This window comes from Rattus norvegicus, chromosome 3 (assembly GCF_021556685.1).
Source record: "Rattus norvegicus strain SHRSP/BbbUtx chromosome 3, alternate assembly SHRSP_T2T, whole genome shotgun sequence".
Taxonomy (NCBI): Eukaryota; Metazoa; Chordata; class Mammalia; order Rodentia; family Muridae; genus Rattus; species Rattus norvegicus.
The window spans coordinates 13,590,642-13,609,469 of record NC_141536.1 but is presented as its reverse complement, the minus strand read 5'-3'; the positions used below and the strand labels follow the sequence as shown (position 1 = coordinate 13,609,469).

General features: G+C 54.8%; 1 protein-coding gene across 2 annotated transcripts in view; it reads right to left on the bottom strand.

The window, feature by feature from the left end:
* The window catches only part of Hmcn2 (hemicentin 2), a 149,299-nt gene that overhangs the window by 29,930 nt on the left and 100,541 nt on the right, over nt 1-18,828 (bottom strand). Inside the window, exons 58-80 of one of the 2 annotated variants that reach the window (XM_087655099.1) lie at nt 18,445-18,606; nt 18,179-18,292; nt 17,155-17,357; nt 16,610-16,691; nt 15,318-15,449; nt 12,302-12,445; nt 12,057-12,216; nt 11,852-11,976; nt 11,328-11,511; nt 9,589-9,686; nt 8,949-9,215; nt 8,099-8,289; nt 7,693-7,774; nt 7,471-7,607; nt 6,002-6,143; nt 5,783-5,927; nt 5,044-5,171; nt 4,360-4,516; nt 3,000-3,121; nt 2,173-2,337; nt 850-957; nt 433-567; nt 92-226 (exon numbers count right to left, since the gene is read on the bottom strand). In XM_087655099.1, coding sequence (XP_087511225.1) covers nt 92-226; nt 433-567; nt 850-957; nt 2,173-2,337; nt 3,000-3,121; nt 4,360-4,516; nt 5,044-5,171; nt 5,783-5,927; nt 6,002-6,143; nt 7,471-7,607; nt 7,693-7,774; nt 8,099-8,289; nt 8,949-9,215; nt 9,589-9,686; nt 11,328-11,511; nt 11,852-11,976; nt 12,057-12,216; nt 12,302-12,445; nt 15,318-15,449; nt 16,610-16,691; nt 17,155-17,357; nt 18,179-18,292; nt 18,445-18,606 — 3,318 coding nt within the window. Of the gene's footprint in view, nt 1-91; nt 227-432; nt 568-849; nt 958-2,172; nt 2,338-2,999; nt 3,122-4,359; nt 4,517-5,043; nt 5,172-5,782; nt 5,928-6,001; nt 6,144-7,470; nt 7,608-7,692; nt 7,775-8,098; nt 8,290-8,948; nt 9,216-9,588; nt 9,687-11,327; nt 11,512-11,851; nt 11,977-12,056; nt 12,217-12,301; nt 12,446-15,317; nt 15,450-16,609; nt 16,692-17,154; nt 17,358-18,178; nt 18,293-18,444; nt 18,607-18,828 lie in introns of those variants that run through there. The other variant, XR_015684241.1, reaches the window with a different exon arrangement.

Sequence of the window (18,828 nt, the reverse complement as noted above, 5' to 3'; positions counted from 1 at the left end):
AGGTGGGATGTGTCAGCAAGGGCAGGAGTAGACTAGGAAGAGTCTCAAATTCTGGGTCACCATGTCTCCTGCAGGTCCCTCCTGGACCCACCTTGCACCACCAGCCTGGTTTTTGCCATGGCACTGCCCACGCTGTTCTGGGCAATGCAGAAGTAGTTCCCGGCATCCTCTGGGCTGGCATGCATGATCCGCAGCTGGCCGCTGGGGAGGACCTGCATATGAGCTCCTGGATTTGGATAGAGTAAGTTAAGGCTAGTATCTGCGTTGGGGGAAGCGTCTAGAAGGATGTGGTGTGAAATGATCTGTTGGATTTGCTGGTGTCACAGAGGGCAGGAGGTGGGACCATGTCTCAGACCCAGGGATGAGGGTGGGGTCTCCTGGGTAGGAAGGGGGGCCACCTTGCCCTTCCTGCTGGCCACTGTGAGGTCTCACCTTCAGGAATGCTGAACCCCTCCTTCTGCCAGATGATCATTGGCTGAGGGATGCCAGAGGCCTCACAGGGCAGCAGCACCTCCTCCGATGCCACGACCTGAACCATGCTGGGGAGCGGCTTTACCACAGGGGAGGCTGTGAGCACAGAAGACAGAGGTCCCTCCAACAGGTATCCCTCTAACCAGGGTTTATATCGAAGGAGAGGGATTCTAGGGGGAGGAGGGGCTCTGAAGCCTCACGCCAGCAACAGGACTGCAGGGAACCAGCTCTCTCCCCAAGATTCCAAACTAGGAATTAGTTTAAATTAGGCTGGGGGCATCAGGGACCGAGGCCTCCCCTGTACTCCCAGTCCTACCTGTCTCCATGTCTCCAGCACCCCCAACTCCTTTTACCCTGGGGCCTCAGGTGGGCACTTACCTTGCACTGTGAGGACCATGTGCTTGCGGGCTACCCCCACAGAGTTTCGAGCTGTGCAGGTGTATCGGCCAGCATGGATAGGGAGGGCCTGCTCAATCTCCAGGGCTCCTGTGGGTGGGAGCCGGGCATGGTTGGGGGAGGAGGGATGGGATGTAGGACAGGAGTCCCTACTGACAAAGTGGGTAGGGCTGTTACCAACACTCTTTCAAATGGTGGGTAAAACTCACGGGGCACAGAGGGCATGGGAACAAGTTCTAAGCCCGCCATGCTCCCTGCCTTCTACTCTCTGGGCCTCAGTTTCTCCATGTACACGACGAGAAGTAGACAAGATAGGCTGCGGGGCCTAGGGGTATGGGACCTCAGGGTCAGTTGCTCCTTGCTGGGATCCACTGCTCCCCACAATGTGCTCCTCTCAGAAGCCTCTCAGGACTCCCTTCTGCTCTCCCGGGTTGGAAAGAGGGTAGCAGGCAGTGAGCCTCAACTTAGTCTTCTCACTGCAAAGTGGTTTGGCCATATTACCTGGGGACTCCTGGGGCCTGCTGTGGGGGACTGAGGTCACTAGTCTATAGCTGTAGAGTGGAAGGAGAGATCCACGGCACCTAGAGAGTCTGAGAAGGAGTCTGAGAAGCAGGGCTGCCCTGCGCAGTGATCTTGAGAGCAGGCTTCCCTAAGTAGCAGGAGCATTCACTTAGGGAGTTGCTACAACCATTTTGTATACTTGTACATCTGAGAAATGTAATTTCTTTTTGAGACAGGGTCTCATGTAGCCCAGGCTAGCCTTGAACCTACTGTGTAGCTGAGGATGACCCTGACGTACTGGAAATACTTGGTGGTGCCACCAAGTCAGTTTTATGTGGTGCTGGAGATGGAGCCCAGGCCTTCCCACAGGCTGGGAGAGTGTTCTACCGAGTGGGCTCTATTCTCAGCCCAGCAAAGGCACTATACCGATCTGGTCTCCAAATTCCATTAATAATAGGACCTCTCAAACACCAAAGGGTCAAGAGCATGATTTTAAAATAAAGGCCAGCTACCTTTACCAATACTCCCACAGATTTTTCTCCTTTTATCAGAAAACCCTGATTTTCCTCTGGTGAGCTTCAGACAGCAGACACTACACAGGAGGGGGTACTGAGGTTCAGAGAGGGCAAGGGACTTCTCTCAGGATGCACAGCAAGGTGAGGTTCAGAGAGGGCAAGGGACTTCTCTCAGGATGCACAGCAAGGTGGATAAACCTCGCTTCTTTCCTGCTGCCCAGAGCCCGTCCACACCCTCAGTGCGGTTTCCTTTTTCCCCAGAGGCATCTCTGCGCTCTCTGTAACTTACCGGAGGGCAAGACTCGGTAACCACTGCCCCTTGCTCCCAGCTGAGTGCCTGCCTTGCTCCAAGACACTGCTGGAGCTGGTGACCCTGTGCTGTGGCAAGTGAGGACCACAGGTGCCATCCTGGTCACTGTGAAATGCGTCTGGTCGTCCGCAATGGTGGGAGGCACTGGAATGCAAGACAAGCCCTTGCTGAGGTGCAGAGGGGACAGGTGGCCACAGGACCTCGGGGACAGAACTGTCACGAAGGGAGGCTAGGGCATGAGGTGGCGTGAGAGACGGAAGCTTTGGGAAAGGCAAAGTCATACTGCACCCTCAGAGGATATTTTTGGGCACAGAGATAGTCATGAATAGCTTCCTGTAGAGACGTTGGCCTGGTGACTGTGGAGAAGGCCTCTGGGAGAGGTGACCCACAATTGAAATTCTGAGGAAAAGCAGGTGTTGGTTGGGTGAAGGAAGCATGTTTCTGGCAGAGGGAGCAGCTCGTGCAGAGATCTGAGGCAAGCAGAGGCATAGCTGGTCCCAGGGCAAGCCATGGGGCAAACTGAACCTGGTGGGGGGGGCGGGGGCCTCTGTGGGGTTGGACCACACCGGACCTCGAAGGCCCAGCTGAGACTTTAGCCTGCCTTGAGGTCCCAGGCAGCTGAGGAAGGAGCAGATTTGGCTTCAGACTGTTGTAGATTAGACAGTGTCTGAGTGCTGAGATGAGCATGACCCAGGAGAGCTTCCTAGAGGAGGTGTCCTAAGATGCCCAGAAGTCTTGGGGTAAAGCCAGCACAAGTCCCTGCTGGCAGGAGGGCTCCCATATTTCCCACCTCTGCCAGGACTTACCGTGGACAGTCACCTGGTAGCGCCTGCGGGACTCGCCCATCTCATTGCTCGCCACACACTCAAACTGGGCTGAGTCCTCAGGGCTGGGAGCTGTGAGGAGCAGGGCACTGGAAGGCAGGAGCCTGGGACAGACAAATGGATGGCTGGAGTGAACCAATGCAGTCTCCCCACCCCGGGCCTACCCTGCATCTATTTCTAGACATGACTTAAGGTATCTTCTAGGGCCTCAGAGGCTCAGAGGATTCTCTACTCTCCTGGGCAGTAACTCCAGCTCCAGGGGGTCTGAGACCCTCTTCAGGCCTCGTGAGCTGCCGCACACACATGGGATATACTCAACACAGACAGACATCACACACGGAAAAAAGAAGTTTCTTCTAGAACGTTCTAGTCCTAAAAGCCTCCGCTACTGGGCATGTAGATGACTTTCATGTGCACTGATGTTGCTCTGGCTCCTGCACTTTTGGGACAGCGTGTCATTGATGGCGCACATAGCAAACTGCCCATTGGCTGCATGTGATACTCAGGCAACACTCCGAAGCTTTCAGAAGTAGCCACAGGCTTCTGTTGGGGATTTGATTTGTGCTTACACAGGAATTCGCACGTCCTCTGTGGGTTCCTGCCAACAGTTGATTTTTTTGACTGGTCAATAAAGGCCATAGGCCAATGGTTGGGCAGGAGGACAGAGGAGAGGCTTTTAGGATTCCTGGGCAAGAAATATAGAGAAGAGAGAGGAGTGCTGCCATTAGGAGGGCGGACCATGCAAGAAAGGGTGCAGGAGAGAGAGCCCGCAGAATTGTAAGACTTATAAGTCCCAGGGGCCACTCCGCTGATTGGGTCTTGAGTGGCAGAGATGAAATATTAACTCAGGAATATCAGAGGGGAGTGTGCTAGCCACGTGGAGGTCCAAGAGTGGCCCAACCATTGAGTTAGCCAAGGCCTATTAAATAGAAAGGTGGCGTGTGTGTGTGTGTGTGTGTGTGTGTGTGTGTGTGTGTGTGTGTGTGTGTGTTTCGTTTGTGAATCCAGAGCTCTTGGACAGGTGCAGAGCTGTGTGCACACCGGACGGGAGCATAGAGCAGACTTTTAACTGTTTACTGCTGCAGGCTTCCTGTATGCCCAGCAGCTGACCCGCCACTCCCCTGCCCCACCCCCCAGTCCCTCCATGTCCTGTTTTCAATGTGCTGAATAAATCATGTACGTTTTTCTGTGGGGCCATGTGTTCAAGCATCTTCTCTTCTGCCAGGGGGCTGCCTCGGTGTCACAATTTACCCCTGGCATCTGTGGTCACTGACCCTGCCACACGCTGTGTGATAGCCCCTGATCTTTGGTATATCTACACCATAGATGAACTGTTCATTACCGGTAGGCGCCTTGCTGCAGGCGGAAGTCCAGCTTCTGCCCATCCTTCCACCAGGTCACCAGGGGCTTGGGAGAGCCGCTGGCCTCGCAGGGCAGTGAGGCCGGGCTGTGGGCAGTCAGGGTCAGGTTGGAGGGACCAGGGGCAATGGCTGGGGGCTCTGGGGAGAGATTGGTTATTAGAAACAGGCATAAGGTGGGCATGTGGGAGCTCTCTGAGACTGCACTCATAACTGGGACACTGGCTGCCTGCCATCTTCAACCCATCCCAGGGAGCTGGGGGAGGGGAGGGACACTCTCCAGGGAGAACTAACAAGGAACAATGGACTGGTTGGGCCTTTTGAGTCCCTGAACCTGGTGCCTTCCTGACATCCCACACTTGAAGGACGCCACCAGGGCTTCTGTCCATCAGTCCTGCTTAAGGTCAGAGTCCTGCAAGGTAGTAACACTGTCACAGGAGGGAAAGCTTGAGCGGAGGACCCAACTCAGTGGCTTTGAACTGGTTCCCATGGAACATGTGCCTTTAAGGAAGGGTGTATGACATATGTGTCCTCTGACTACGTATGGGTAAAACCGTTCTCTCCTGAGCGTTATAGCTGAAACCCCCTGAGAATCATTGCTTTTGGCCCCTGGCCCCTGGCAGGAACGGATGCTGAAGGCAGGAGGGTGCTTTCCCCTGCCCACCTACCAAAGACTCTAAGGTCTAGGCCTTTCCGGTCAGAGCCAGCAGAGTTAGATGCTAGGCAGAGGTAGTGTCCAGCATCCTGTGCCAGGACTGGATGGATCCTCAGTGAGCCCTCAAGCAGAAACTCTAGCCTGGAACAGAGAGAGGGGTTGTCCTGGAGGTAGGCGGATGGGGTGCTGAGAGGGGCTGGACCCCTGACTGTGCTGCCCCCAGCTCTCTCTGCAAAAGGGTTAGGAGTCAGTCCTGCACTTGGGAGACTGACATAAAGCTACACACACTACCAGAGAGGACAGGAGCGTCTGCTCCCGGGGACAGCAGGCTCACTATTTCTGAGAATGGCCTCAATGGCCAGGCTGTTATGTAAATCCCGGACAGAGGATGTTTTCATCACACAGGCGGGGCCAATGGCACTGTGTGCCGTGGGAATTTGGGTTCGATATTCACAGAGGGCTTGCTGCTTCCACAGGTTGTATGAGCAGGGGAGATGTAAACTTGGGGTGGAGAGGGGGTACCTGTCATGTTTATAGAGGTAGGAGAGAGATAAAGAGGGTGAGAAGACACTATATAGAGAGAAACAGATGGACAAGGTCCTGGTGCGCCTGCTCTTGTGATCTGAGAGTCTCGTACACCCCGTGTAAAGTCACTTTTCTGCCCCAACTGCCTGGAAGAGTTTCTTTCTGATTGACAAAGAGGAGCCTAAACCCAAGATCCTCCTAAAGCCCCCTCCCCTTCTGGCTCCCACCTGGGGCTCCCAGGGTCCAGAGGGATCCCGTCCTTCCGCCAGCTCACGAGAGGCGTGGGCACACCGTGGGCCTGGCAGGGCAGCAGGGTTGTGCGGTTCACTGAGACGTTCACAGCATTCGGTTCTGGCTGGATGGTGGGTGCCACTGGGGAGGAGCAGAGGGCAGGGCTGGGAGCCTGTGGCTCTGAGGGGAAGGTGGGCGGGGAGGGGGACACTCACTGTGAATCTCCACGTGGAAAGCCACGCTGGTGCTGCCTGCTGTGTTGCGGGCTGTGCAGCTGTAGTCCCCGCCGTCTGCTGTGCTCAATGCCTGCAGCTTGAGGAATCTGCCCTTCTCTGGAAAGTGAGTGTGGGCATCTGCCTGCAGAGTGTCCCCCAGAGGAGGGGAGAGAGGGATCTTTATTGGCACTTGGCTGTGACCTTGATCTCATGGCTTCAGAACTGAGTTCGGAGTTGGCCTCCTCTTGCTGGGAAAGCCAGGGGTAGGAGGACATGTCTTGTTGGAGATAAAGTCAAGTGTCTGGGCCCCTCTCAGGGTCCAACTGGCAGGGTTGTGTGACCATCCCTCCGATAGGTTCTTCTCCTTCTTCTTCTTCTTCTTCTTCTTCTTCTTCTTCTTCTTCTTCTTCTTCTTCTTCTTCTTCTTCTTCTTCTTCTTCTTTTTTCTTCTTCTTCTTCTTCTTCTCTTCTTCTTTCTTCTTCTTCTTCTTTTTTTTTTTAAAGATTTATTTATTTATTATATATGAGTACATTGTAACTGCCTTCAGACACATCAGAAGAGGGCATCAGATCCCATTACAGATGGTTGTGAGCCACCATGTGGTTGCTGGGAATTGAACTCAGGACCTCTGGAAGAGCAGTCAGTGCTCTTAACCACTGAGCCATCTCTCCAGCCCCTTCTTCTTCTTCTTCTTCTTCTTCTTCTTCTTCTTCTTCTTCTTCTTCTTCTTCTTCTTCTTCTTCTTCTTCTTCTTCTTCTCCTTTTCCTTCTCCTTCTCCTTCTCCTTCTCCTTCTCTTCTCCTTCTCCTCCTCCTCCTCCTCCTCCTCCTCCTCCTCCTCCTCCTCCTCCTCCTCCTCCTCCTCCTCCTTCTTCTTCTTCTTCTTCTTCTTCTTCTTCTTCTTCTTCTTCTTCTTCTTCTTCTTCTTCTTCTTCTTTTTTCCAGAGCTGAAGACTTGCACTTGCTAGGCAAGCGCTCTACCGCTGAGCTAAATCCCCAACCCCAGATTCTGCTTCTGATCAAACTAGTCTTGGCTGAGACAAGCATCAGGCCAGGAGGTCTGAGAGACCTGTGAGGCTCTGCTCTGTCTTAGGTTAGCAACAGGCTGCAGCCGAGGGTTGCTCTGCTGAGACCGTCAGGAACCTGAAGGGGCCGGGCACCCTCATTGAATCCCCTACCCACAGACCCACAATCCCCCCATCCCTAGCTACAAACTGGCCCCCGGGGAAGGACGAGCACGGAGACAACTTGTCATAGACTTGGGTCACAATGCCCTCAGTATAACGTAAAGGCACCAGGTCCGAAATCCTGGACTTGCTGCAGTGCCCAGCCATGACACAGAGTGACGGTAACATCAGGGTAGGTAGATGTGCCCAGAGCAGACATGTGGCGTGACGTGCAGACAGGCTGACCCTCAGAACCCTGAACTCGTTTGGTCAGAGGCCTCAGCTGGAGATGGAGGAGCTCACCTGAAGCAGGACACCGCCTCGATGCCACTCAATCTCTGGTGCTGGTTCTGCTTCCACGGAGCACTCCAGGATCAGCTGCCCTGGAGCCAAGCCAACCACAGAGCGGGGGCCCCGGGGCCCAACAACATTTGGAGGGGCTGGGGGAATAGGAGGATACGGGAGATGGACTCACTCTCACAGGTCCCATGCTGTTTCCCCTTCCCCTGAACCTATACCCCTTACCTTGAACCCTGACCCGGAAGCTCTTCTCGACTTCACCTGCAGGGCTCTCAGCCAGGCAGGTGTACAGCCCAGCATTGTCCACCTGGGAACAGGGCAAGGAGGTCAGCTGCTTCTGATTCCACATGTCCACCGCTCCTGCCACCCCACCCTCCTTGGAATTCTCTTCTCCATCTTGCTCTTGACGTACAAGGACAGGACTGAAAGTCCTCACTCTAGCTGTCAGGGTTTGCTTGTTTTTGATCAGCCTTGGCTCTGGCCTCAATGGGACTCCGTAAGGACATAGGCATGGGGATCATGTCCCTCGCACACAAACGAGGACCTAGGGGACGTTTGGCAGCTGCCCACTGGACAGTTGCAGTTTCTCCTCCGGTCCTAACCCCACGCCAGCAGGAGCCATTGCCAATACCTGCACATTCCGCACCCGGAGCACCCGGCCGACTTGGCTGTCATTTTCCACCCGGCTCAGGGCCTGCCCATCTTTGTGCCAAATGATGTTGGGTGGGGGGATGCCGCGGGCTTCACACAGGAGTTCCAGGTGGGCACCAGGTGTCAGTGACAGCTCTGAAGTCTCACCAGACGCCTCAATGTGGGGGGGATCTGCAAGATGTCCACCTTGGGTCAGCTTTTCTCCCCTCCCCCACCACCAAGAGGCTCACCCCCCGGAAGGGCCTAGAAATGGTTGAGTATGGTGTGTGGGGAGTGCAGGGGAGGGGAGTGCTAGAAGGTCACCTGGACAAAGAAACCACAGGTGGGTGGCCCCGGGACAATTATCTGTACCTTGATCTCAACAAGGATGAGGTACATGGAGAGGAGACAGAGTTGAAGCGGATGTTTTTTTTTTTTTTTTTTTTTTTTCGGAGCTGGGGACCGAACCCAGGGCCTTGCGCTTCCTAGGCAAGCGCTCTACCACTGAGCTAAATCCCCAACCCCTAAGCGGATGTTTTTAATAGGGCCCCTCATTGCACACTTTTGGACCACATCATGAGGCTGTGTCCCTACATGTTGGTGCCTCTAGCTTTTGCTTTTGACATCAAGGGTCTGTCTGGTGATAAAAGCTACTGGACTAGAGCTGAAGAGAACTGGACTTCTCAGCCACAGTAGCTTGGCAGTCCGGGCCAGCGAGGCCTCTCTCTGGAGCTTCATACAAAGGTGACCCCAAACCTCCAGAGAACTCCTCATCCTCAGTGGCTTTTCCTCAGCCCCAGAGTCCCATGTCACCCTCTAGCCACCGATGCTGCTGAAGACAAGGCACCCACCCATCACGGTCAGCTGGAAGTGCCTCCTGGCCTCCCCTGCCTCACTTGCTGCCATGCAGGAGTAGGTTCCTGAGTCACCAATGCTCACGGCTTCCAGTTTCAGGCCAGGACCCTGCTCAAGGCTCTGGGGTAACAAGGGCTCCCCGTCTTTCATCCAGGACACGAGGGGCAGGGGGCTTCCCCGGGCCTCACACGGAAGGACTACTTCAGAGCCTTGGGCAGCCATCACGTCGTTCTGAAATTCCTCTGGTTCCAGGATAGGGGGCACTGAGGGGGACAATTGTAGGCAGGGTCCCTATCAATCCACAGCCGGTGGCCCTCACCCTGAATCTTTGCACAGTCTGTGGCCCTCATGGATAAAGCCTTTGGAACTCGCACGCTAGGCGAGTCCTCCAACACTGACCCCTTGTCCACCTAGTGGAGCGGGGTCCGGAGTTCATTACCGTAAACTGCCTGTCAGCGCTTGGCACTGAAGTGGTTGCTCACAACTTGGGGGGATAGATGAGCGGACAGTGGAAGAAATTAGATTAGAATGTCCCATGGCTCTACCCCGGGCACACCCTGATGAGCCTGGGATGGGGGACTTCATCCTCGGCTGCCCTAGCCTGAGTCGCACTCACTGCCCCACCCTGCCCCATACCGAGTACCAGCAAGGTGAAGTTCCTGTTAGCCACACCGGCTGGACTCGAAGCCACGCAGGTGAAGACGCCCGAATCTGCCAGCTGCACCTGAGAGATCCTGACCCCCCTCCCCGAAGAGGGAGAAGGGGAGAGGGAAGGGGAGAGGGAGGGGGAGAGGGATGAGGAGAGGAATGGGGGAGAGGAAGGGGGAAAGGGAAAGTAGTTGAGTTTTCTTATCTCAGTTCTCAATGGCTGAGTCTGAAAGGAGAACCCTTTAGCCCCAGTTCACATCCTTTCCCTGGCCTCCTAGTGCTCCCTGGGGAAAGTCTCAACTGCCCTTCCTTGACCCCCATGCCCACTACCTTCTCACGTCCTTACTGCCTCAGCCAAACGTCCTCAGCCTCCTAAACGCTGGAAGCTCAGTGTCCCAGCAGGCATCCTTCCCACCGGCAATCACTCAGTATCCACCTGGGAGGTCTCCACCTACTGGCCCCATTCGGAGCCCTTTCTCCTGAGCCCTCAGCTTCTTCTGGGCTGCTCTTGTGATGGATCAGAGAGGATCACGGTGTCAGAGCCAGGCCAGTCTCCCTTCCTGAGCAGAGCCTTCTCAAACCCTCCTGCTCCTGTCAAAAGCCATTTTCCAAGTCCAAAGGACATGGTGCGTGCACGTGTGTGGTGGATGGCTGCATCCACCTGGCTTCCAGAATCTTCCCTGATGCTGACAGCCCTTGAGTGTCTATCTCCCCAAGTTCAAGTAGACAGCGCATCTCCCCCGGGTGCCTAGGAACCTCAGCGTCAAGAGTCGTCAGATTCAAAATGGAGTCCCTTTGGTTAAGCCCCAAACAAAGTAACGCTAAGGGGGGTTGGGGAGGGTTCCTGTGCATGACTGCCCAATGTGGCTGTCACTAAAGATGTCTGACAGACCTTTAAGCATGTGTGGAAAGTGCTCTGTGAGCGCCCCTGCCGGATGGGCAGTGACCCATGCCGCATCAGACAGGGCCACTCTTACCAGCTGCGGTCTGGGGTTTCAGGGTATCTTGTATAATTCTCATTTTGCCTTTAAAGCTTCCCTTTCTGGGCGGACAAGGTGACTCAGTATGCTTGCTGTGCTTCCTTGGTGATGACGAGATTCCCAGAACCCAGGGGAAAGCCCACCAATGAGTGTTAGGAACCTCAAGATCCCACCTGTAACATCTGCCTGTCCCTGTTGTCTTCCTGTCCTGCTCCCACCTCAGGAGGGGAGGGGGGCCCTTGCACTTGCTCTGTCTGGATGCTGTTCTCCATGGAAACCAGGCCTGGCTCCACCTTCTTCCACCTCAGCAGCTAGCCTTGACCAGGGCACTCTCTGTTGTCACTGCGTCTTCTTGACTGTCTTTAGCTCATGGTTTGGGGCCTTTACTGCCTATCCCTTTATGTCTGGTCCTTTTGACTGCAAGACTCTCTTGCTTGCTGAAGTCTAGAACCAACAGCTTAGTTCAGGCCTCTTCCAGGAAGCCCTCCTGGCTTTCCACCTGGCCTTGCCAGTCCCGTGCACTCAGGTATCCTCTTGAGTTATTCTTTCTTCGTCAGGCCACAGGATGGGACCTCTTCTGGGGTCCCACACTAAGGTAGCAGGAGCTTCATGATTTCCCCAACCACCATAAACCTCTGCATCTGTGTTTGTATTTTACTGTCCACACAGAAGCATTTGGAACCTAAGCAGCCTGGAGACTGTGTCAGCAACTGTCATTATCAGGGACCAGAGGTTGGGCTCTCCTACCTGAGGGTGCGGCCAGAGTTGTGGAGGAGGGTGCGCTGGGAGAGTGCAAGGGGCAGGCCATCCTTGAGCCAGCTCACGTGAATGGGTGGGGACCCTTGGACAGGGCACATCATGGTCACCAGTTCTCCAGTCCTGCTCACCAGGGTCCCTGTGTCACTGGCTTGTTGCTTGATGGTGGGGGGAACTGGGACAATAGATTAAAAGTGATGAGGGACTTGGAGGGAGGGCAGCACCCAACCCTGACCTTACACCACTGCCGGCCATTGTAGTTAGGGTCTTGGAGTCTTGGCTATGCTCTGGAGAGATGAGGCCCACTGTCAGGGACCCAGATTCACCCAATCTTTTCATGGTCAAACCGGGGGCTGGGACACTTGTGACTCTTATTTGAGAACAAGGTCTGTAGGCCCAGGAAGCCTATCACAGAGGTCTTGGATGGAGGTCCCTGACTCCGCCCACTCATCTTCCTGTAGGTTTTCCCACAAGGCACTGGGGCTCCCTGCCTCTCCTCAGCCTCAGTTCCTCACCCAGTACATTCACCGTGTGTAGCCTGGCATCCTCCCCAGCTGGGTTGTGGGCCACACAGGTGTAGGCACCCGAGTCCGCTGCTCTTAGGCCCTTCAGCACCAGGGTGCTGCCATCCAGATAGAACCTGCACGGGGAGGAGTCACTGAGTGCCGGGGCACACAGGCTGGCGGCCCTGGTGCCTCGAGAGGCACAACCTGGCCTTACCGGAGGTGAGGCCCCACGTGCTGGTCCAATGGGCCACCTTCCTTCAGCCAGGCTATATCTGGTGGTGGCTGGCCCTCAGCCTCACAGCCCAGCCGGACCTCCTGTCCCTCCAACACGTTGTGTTCTTGTGTCATGCCCGAGTTCTGGATCTGAGGAGGCACTGTGACAGGGGCCATGGTGAAGGCCCGGAAGCAGCAAGGGCTGCCGGGAATGGGGCAAAGAGGGGGTGTAGAGTGCAGACGTACCTAGTACAGACACCACAAAGTCTTTACGGGCTTCTGCTTGGGCGTTCTCAGCCACGCACGTGTAGGTACCAGCCTGGGCTGGCTGCAGGTGACTCAGCTGGAGGCGGCCACCTCGGGAGACCACGCCCTGCCCCATGCTGCTCTCTGTGGAACAAAGGGAAGCCCCTGAGTCCTGTGCGCCCTTCCTGAACTGACAGGGAAACAGGCACCAGTGGGTCGGAGGCACCTTTTTAGATTCCCACTGGCCTAGTTTCATTTCTGACACTGTGAAAAGTTACCCTGACAAGGGCAGCATAGAGGAGACAGGGCGTCATTAGGCCCACCGTTCCAGGTGACAGTCTTTTTTTTTTTTTTTTTCCGGAGCTGGGGACCGAACCCAGGGCCTTGCGCTTCCTAGGCAAGCGCTCTACCACTGAGCTAAATCCCCAACCCCCCAGGTGACAGTCTTTGAGAGGGAGCGGTGGCATCAGAATGTGGCTGGTCACAGTCACAGCAGAGCAAGAAAGAAATGTGTGCATACCTGTGTTTAGCTGGGTTTCTCTACCATATATATAGTGTCATTCATTTTCTGGCTGGGTCTTTCCACACCAGGAAACATGCTTAAGACAATCCCAGACAGACACGCCCACAGCCAACAAGGCCTAGGCACTCCCACATTGGTGCTCTCTCAGTGGTGATTCGAGCCTATGCCAAGTTGACAATTAAATTAACCATCACAACCGCCTTCCTCAACTCACCAGTGGCTGTTCTATTTCTTACCGCCCTCCCTCTCTCCCACTTAGGGTCCTACACCTGCTACACAGATCCAGGTTGCTGATCAAAGGGAGTCAGCCCCTCAGCGGCCCCACAGGAGTCACCTGGGGCTTCTGGGACTCTGCTCAGCAGTTTGGAATGCCCTCTTGCAGGTCTGTCCTGAAGGCATTTCTAACCTCACCAGGCCTACCTCCACCCGGCCTTGACCCCGTCCAGCCTTTCAGCACTGCGCGCACAGACCAGTCTCACATGTCTCTGTCCTCAGGAAGCATCAAATGTATCACAAAGGCACAGTGCAGCTGAGGGCTAACAGCTGTAAAGCCCTCTCAGAGTCAGGGGGCTGGGGGTTGGAGGGCAGGGGAGGATGGAAGGCCCAGGGGAGGGGCAGGAGGATGCCAGAGAGGGATGCAAGGAGGAGTCGTAGGCCCCTGGAAGGGCTCCTCAACAGGGACTGCTGGGACAGAGCCTGAGCAGAAGCCAGTCAGATGCACGCAGACAAAGTCGTGGGCATTCCAGGCAGGGAACAGCATGCATGAAAAACTAGAGGTCTGATAGACAGGGTTTGTGGTGACTCAAGGGTCCACTCAGGAGAAACAAAAGCACACCCCAGAACCCGGAACACCCACAGACGCCTGCACGCTAAGCTCACAGCAGCCTCATCGTGACAGCCCGACGGCTGGTTAAGAAACACAGTGCTACTTGTGCATGTCTTTAATCCCAGCACTTGAGAGGCAGAGGCAGAGGCAGAGGCAGGTAGATATCTGTGCGTTTAAGGCCTGTCTGGTCTACATAGCAAGTGCCCAACCAGCCAGGGTTACATATTATATAAAGGAACAATAAAAAATAATTAAATTTATGTCTGAAAGAAAAAAATAAGACTGATCCAGGATGCCCAGTAAGCTTTCAAAGGCTCAGGTGGAACAAGGCAAATGCAGAAGGTCACAAGATGATGTGGTACCATCAGAACGAATGTCCGGGACAGGCGTTTCATGGAAACCCACAGCAGACTGCCGTGGGATGGGAAGTCGCTGGGCCTGGGGGTGATGGCTAATGGCTATGGGGAGTCTGTAGTGGGCAATGATGACATTCTAAAATGGATAGTGGCAGTGGCTCTACTGCTTGGACACACTGAAAAGCCTTGAATGGTCGATACTCTGTAAACGGCTGGACTGTGCAGGATGTACACAGTAACCCACTAAAGCTACAATTTAAAGAGTAGGGATAGAATCTACATGTGAACGGGGCGGGGGAACACATTGCCTAGCCACAGCTGCCGCTGACCCTTCAGAGACGAGCTGTCAGAACCTTCTGCCTGCATTAGAGGGGCCCGTGGGCCTGAGACCAGTGGGGGTGTGGGGTGCTGCCCTCACCAGGCACTGGCAGGGGGCAGTGATGCCAGCATGGGATAGGACTCGGCGGACAGCGCCACAGGATTTACCAGCTGACAGGTTGAGTATCCCCAGACTGACCCTAGCAGGATGTAGAAGTCAAGGAGGAGAGCTTAGATGGAGTGACCTATGGCCAAGCAGGTGCAGAGCTGATTGACAGGAGGAAGGGCAGCTCAGGGGTCAAGGCCAGACCCAAGCCTGGGATAGCCAGGCCTGCAGAGCCTCCTGTCTTCTGGGTGGAGTGTACAGACACCAGAGGACTGCTGGAGTGGTTCCCGATGGCATTCCAGTGGCCAATAAAAGCAACGAAGGGCAAATAGGGGTACGGCTTCTGTCATACAGTACAGCAGTCTTGCTTGAGAGAGGAAGGGAGGGAAAGGGGAAGGGAGAGAGGGAGGGAGGGAAGGGGGAGGCGGGGCATGCCCAGGGTAGGTATTTCACATACATACACACACGCACACACGCACTCACGCACCCACGCACGCACGCACACGCATTTGGGGGGATTATAGATAGCCATCACTGGAAGAGGTCTTTGAGAGTTCATAGTCTGTCCCACTCCCTCTGCTTCCTGTTTGTGGTTTAAGCTGTGTTCTCTCGGCTTCCTGCTCCTAGCACCATGCTTGCAGCTTGCTCTCCTCCCTCATTGCCGTGATGGGCTCTTCTCCCTCTGGAACCATCAGCCAAGGTCAGTGCCTTCTTCCTTAAGCTGCCATCATCACGGTCACGGGCTGGCTCCCTGTGGCTCAGCCTCCACGAGCCCTCCATTTTGGACAAGACCATTGATACCGGACAATTTCCTGGGCTTCTACTGTTGCTCCACTGAATGAAGACCTATTTTGCACTAAAATGGTAAGCAGGGCAGGGGTACTCACCCACGGGCAGTCTGTCCTTCAGCCAAGTCACAGTGGGAGCTGGGACTCCAGACACATCACAAGCCAGGACTAGGGGACGCCCAGCTACCTGGTTCACTGTCTCCCTCTCAGGTTTCTCAAATGTTGGGGGCACTGCAGGAAAGATGGTAGGTTTCTGCACTCTCCCCTGTCCTCCAGTTTCTGATCTCCTAGATTTCCCTCAGCCCGGTGCTGGGAGGCCAGGATCGTGCCTGGTGTCTAATCTATACAGCAGATTAGTGCCCAGTGTGCCCTGTGAAACTTGGCAGGCAGAGGGACAGAATCTCCCCACTAAGTCCTTCCAAGCATGTCACAGGAAGAGGCCTGTGTGGATTTTGGGGGGTTGTTTTTTTTTTTTTTTTTTTTTTTTTGGTCTTTTTTTTTTCCGGAGCTGGGGACCGAACCCAGGGCCTTGTGCTTCCTAGGCAAGCGCTCTACCACTGAGCTAAATCCCCAGCCCCGGGGGGTTGTTTTTGAGAGGAGGTCTCAGTCTGGTCTGGAGGTAGCTAGCCATCTAAGGCTGTAGCTTATGTACCTTTAACTCCTAACCCCACCCCCACCCCCACTTCGGCCTCCCTCCCATGGGATTACAGGCCTGCACTGGGCCCTGATTTTGAGCTCCATCCTTACTCCCTTCTTGGTTTTGAAAATTCCAGATCTTGTGCACTTAGCCCTTGGTGGTAGGGCCTCAGGGATCCAGCCATTGGTCTCATCCCTGGCAAGTCTAGGAGCTGCTTGGGGTTGACAGGCAGAGGCTAGGAACTGGCCAGGCCGGGCAGGGACCCCAGAGCAGAGGTCGTCCCAAGAATGTCCCTGCTAGGAATGCCAGGAGAGAGCCCTGGTTCCTGGCTCCTATGGTCACTCACCCTTACCTGGAAGATGCATACCAGGATATGACCACGACAGAAGGACCAGACTGACCAACTAGCTCTCCCCTCCCTGTGTCTCACCCAGTTTCCTCCATAAGTCCTTTCAAAAGGTCTGTACTGCCACCTCTGTGGCACCCTATTTCCTGGGATGAACTCTTACTATACAAGACCTTGACCTCTTCTGTCTGTCTGTCTGTCTGTCTGTCCCACTTGTGATTGTAAAATAAGCTCTCTAAAACACCCCCTGGAGTCTGTGAATTTCATTCTCCAAATTCATGGGACAAAATCCCTAAGGCTACCAGTTTGGGGTGGCTTTGTTGACCATTAGGTTTTCTGGGACCACAGGTCTCCCAAAGTCATAAAGGCTCTATTCTCAAAATGGGGTCTAAACTGGTCCTGGCTTACCTTGGATGTTGAGTTCAAAGGTCCGGGTGGCCTCTCCAGCTGTGTTGCTAACTTTGCAGCTGTATACGCCCTTATCTGATACCTGGGACAGAGCGCACTGCGTTAGTGTTAGTGTGTGCAATAGAGATTCCCCAGAGAGTCACCTTGTCTGGGAAGCTAATCAAGGCCCTGGAAATGAGGGAAGCAGACTCGGCCCACTATGTCCTGGTCTGCCCTTTACTGTGGGACTGGAGCTGGGTCAGAAAATAGGAGTCCATAGGAGAGGAATATACTCATTCAACAAACACTTGAGAGCCTGACTTGCTCCAGTGTGGAAGGATTCTGTTTAAGGTCACTGTGAGGCCCTGGGCCTTTTCCCAGTCACATTTTGTGTGTGTGTGTGTGTGTGTGTGTGTGTGTGTGTGTGTGTGTGTGTGTATCTACTTGGGTTAAGGAGATGGCACCCCCACATCATCTTAGGACACACCTTCCTCCTCCCTTACTCAGACCTATGGTGTCAGGAGTCAGGGCTGCGCCCACTGCCCAAGCTGCCCAGGGCCACTGACCTGTGAGTCGAGGATTTCCAGTTTTTGTCCTCCTTGTAGACCCTGAATCCGCTGCCCCAGGGCTAGGGGCTGCTGATCCTTGAACCAGGTCACAGCTGGCTCTGGGAGTGAGTCTGTCTCACAGTTTAGGGTGGCTTTGTCACCTGCTCTGACCTGGACAGCCTCCTGGGGGCCTCCAGGAGCCTGTTTAAAGCTGGGGGGAACTGAGGGCCAGAAAGCACAGTGAGGCGGCATTATGGCTTTGTCCATATTGTCCCCAAACCACCCTGGGTAAATGGCCCAGGGAGACCCACAGGACCCTCAAAGCCAGTGCTGACCCAGGGCTGCTGGAGGAAGTGAACTCAGGCCAGCCTACCAGAGCCTACTGCCAGCCAAGGGACCTGGTGCCTAGACATGGCAGAATGGTGCTGACCGAGGGCCTTTTATTTTCTTCCCAACATCTCCTGACTAGACACAGCCCTCTATGGGGCCTCTCAGCCCCTGCCTGGTACTCCTGTTAACTCATGTAGGCGTCCATACCTAGCCTTGAGCTCTCTGGGCTTGCCTTGGCTATGTATTTACAAATGAATGAACCTCCTCCCAGGACTGAAAAGAACTTTCCAGAGAATCTTGGCTGCTAACACTGCAGACCAGCTTTCCCCCAAGGGGATTCCAAAAACAAAGAATGCTGTCACAGGCTACAAGCCAAGAATCTCTGACCTTCCTAGCCTAGCTCTTAGGGTTCGCCAGTGCTCTGCCCCCTTAACCTGACTGCCACTGAAGCTTACGGTGAGCCACATGGTAGGCCAAGGACTGCAATTTCCCTTCATCTACATAGGGATTGTCACCTTACACATAGGACATCTGGGGTTCAGAGAAGGGGAGACACTAGCCCAAGGTCACAGAGCAAGCCTGCGCATGACTGCATCAAACCCTGGTGTATCCAATCCTACTAATTTACCCTCCTGGTGGCTATTCATAAGATAAGGGCTTCCCAGGGGGCTGATGGGAAAAGTAGATGGGGCACAGCAGGGACAGGACATACCCAGAACACTGAGCTGTACCATCTTTTGGTCTCGGCCTGCAGGGTTGAGGGCTTCACACAGGTAGGTCCCGGAGTCAGCTGGCTGTGCCCGCGCCAGCCGCAGTGTGTGGGTACCTGTGGGACAGCAGTCCCTGCACCAGTAGCCGCAGGACCCCAGGCTACTCTCAACCCCCAGTCCTCCCAACGTGCACAGCCCTGTCCCAGGTTTGAATATCTCAGACTCCCAGCAGAGCCTTGAACTGGGCACAAAGTCTCAGTTTACCAACCAGGAAGGAGGAAAACCTCTTGTCCCAAGGAGAGAGGCTGGCCATCCTTGTACCATGTGACCTCAGGGCTTGGGTGAGCATGAACTTCACAGGGGAGGGAAACACTGCTGTTGAGGGTGGCGGTGAGCTGGCCGGCGTTCCAGTTGGAGATTTGTGGTGGCACTGGGTGACGACAGAATTGAGATTTCCGTGGGTAGAGAGCACAGCCCGGGGAGGGGACACACTGAGGAACTGGCCTAGGCTCTTAGAGCAAGCCCTGGTGTATCTGCACACGGCCCTTGGAGGGCAAGCCTTATTAGAGCTGCTTTGCACAAGAGCACAGGGTAGCTTGATCAGACCATTCTCCAAAGCCACATAGTAGCAGAACCCAGATAGCTTTTGGAG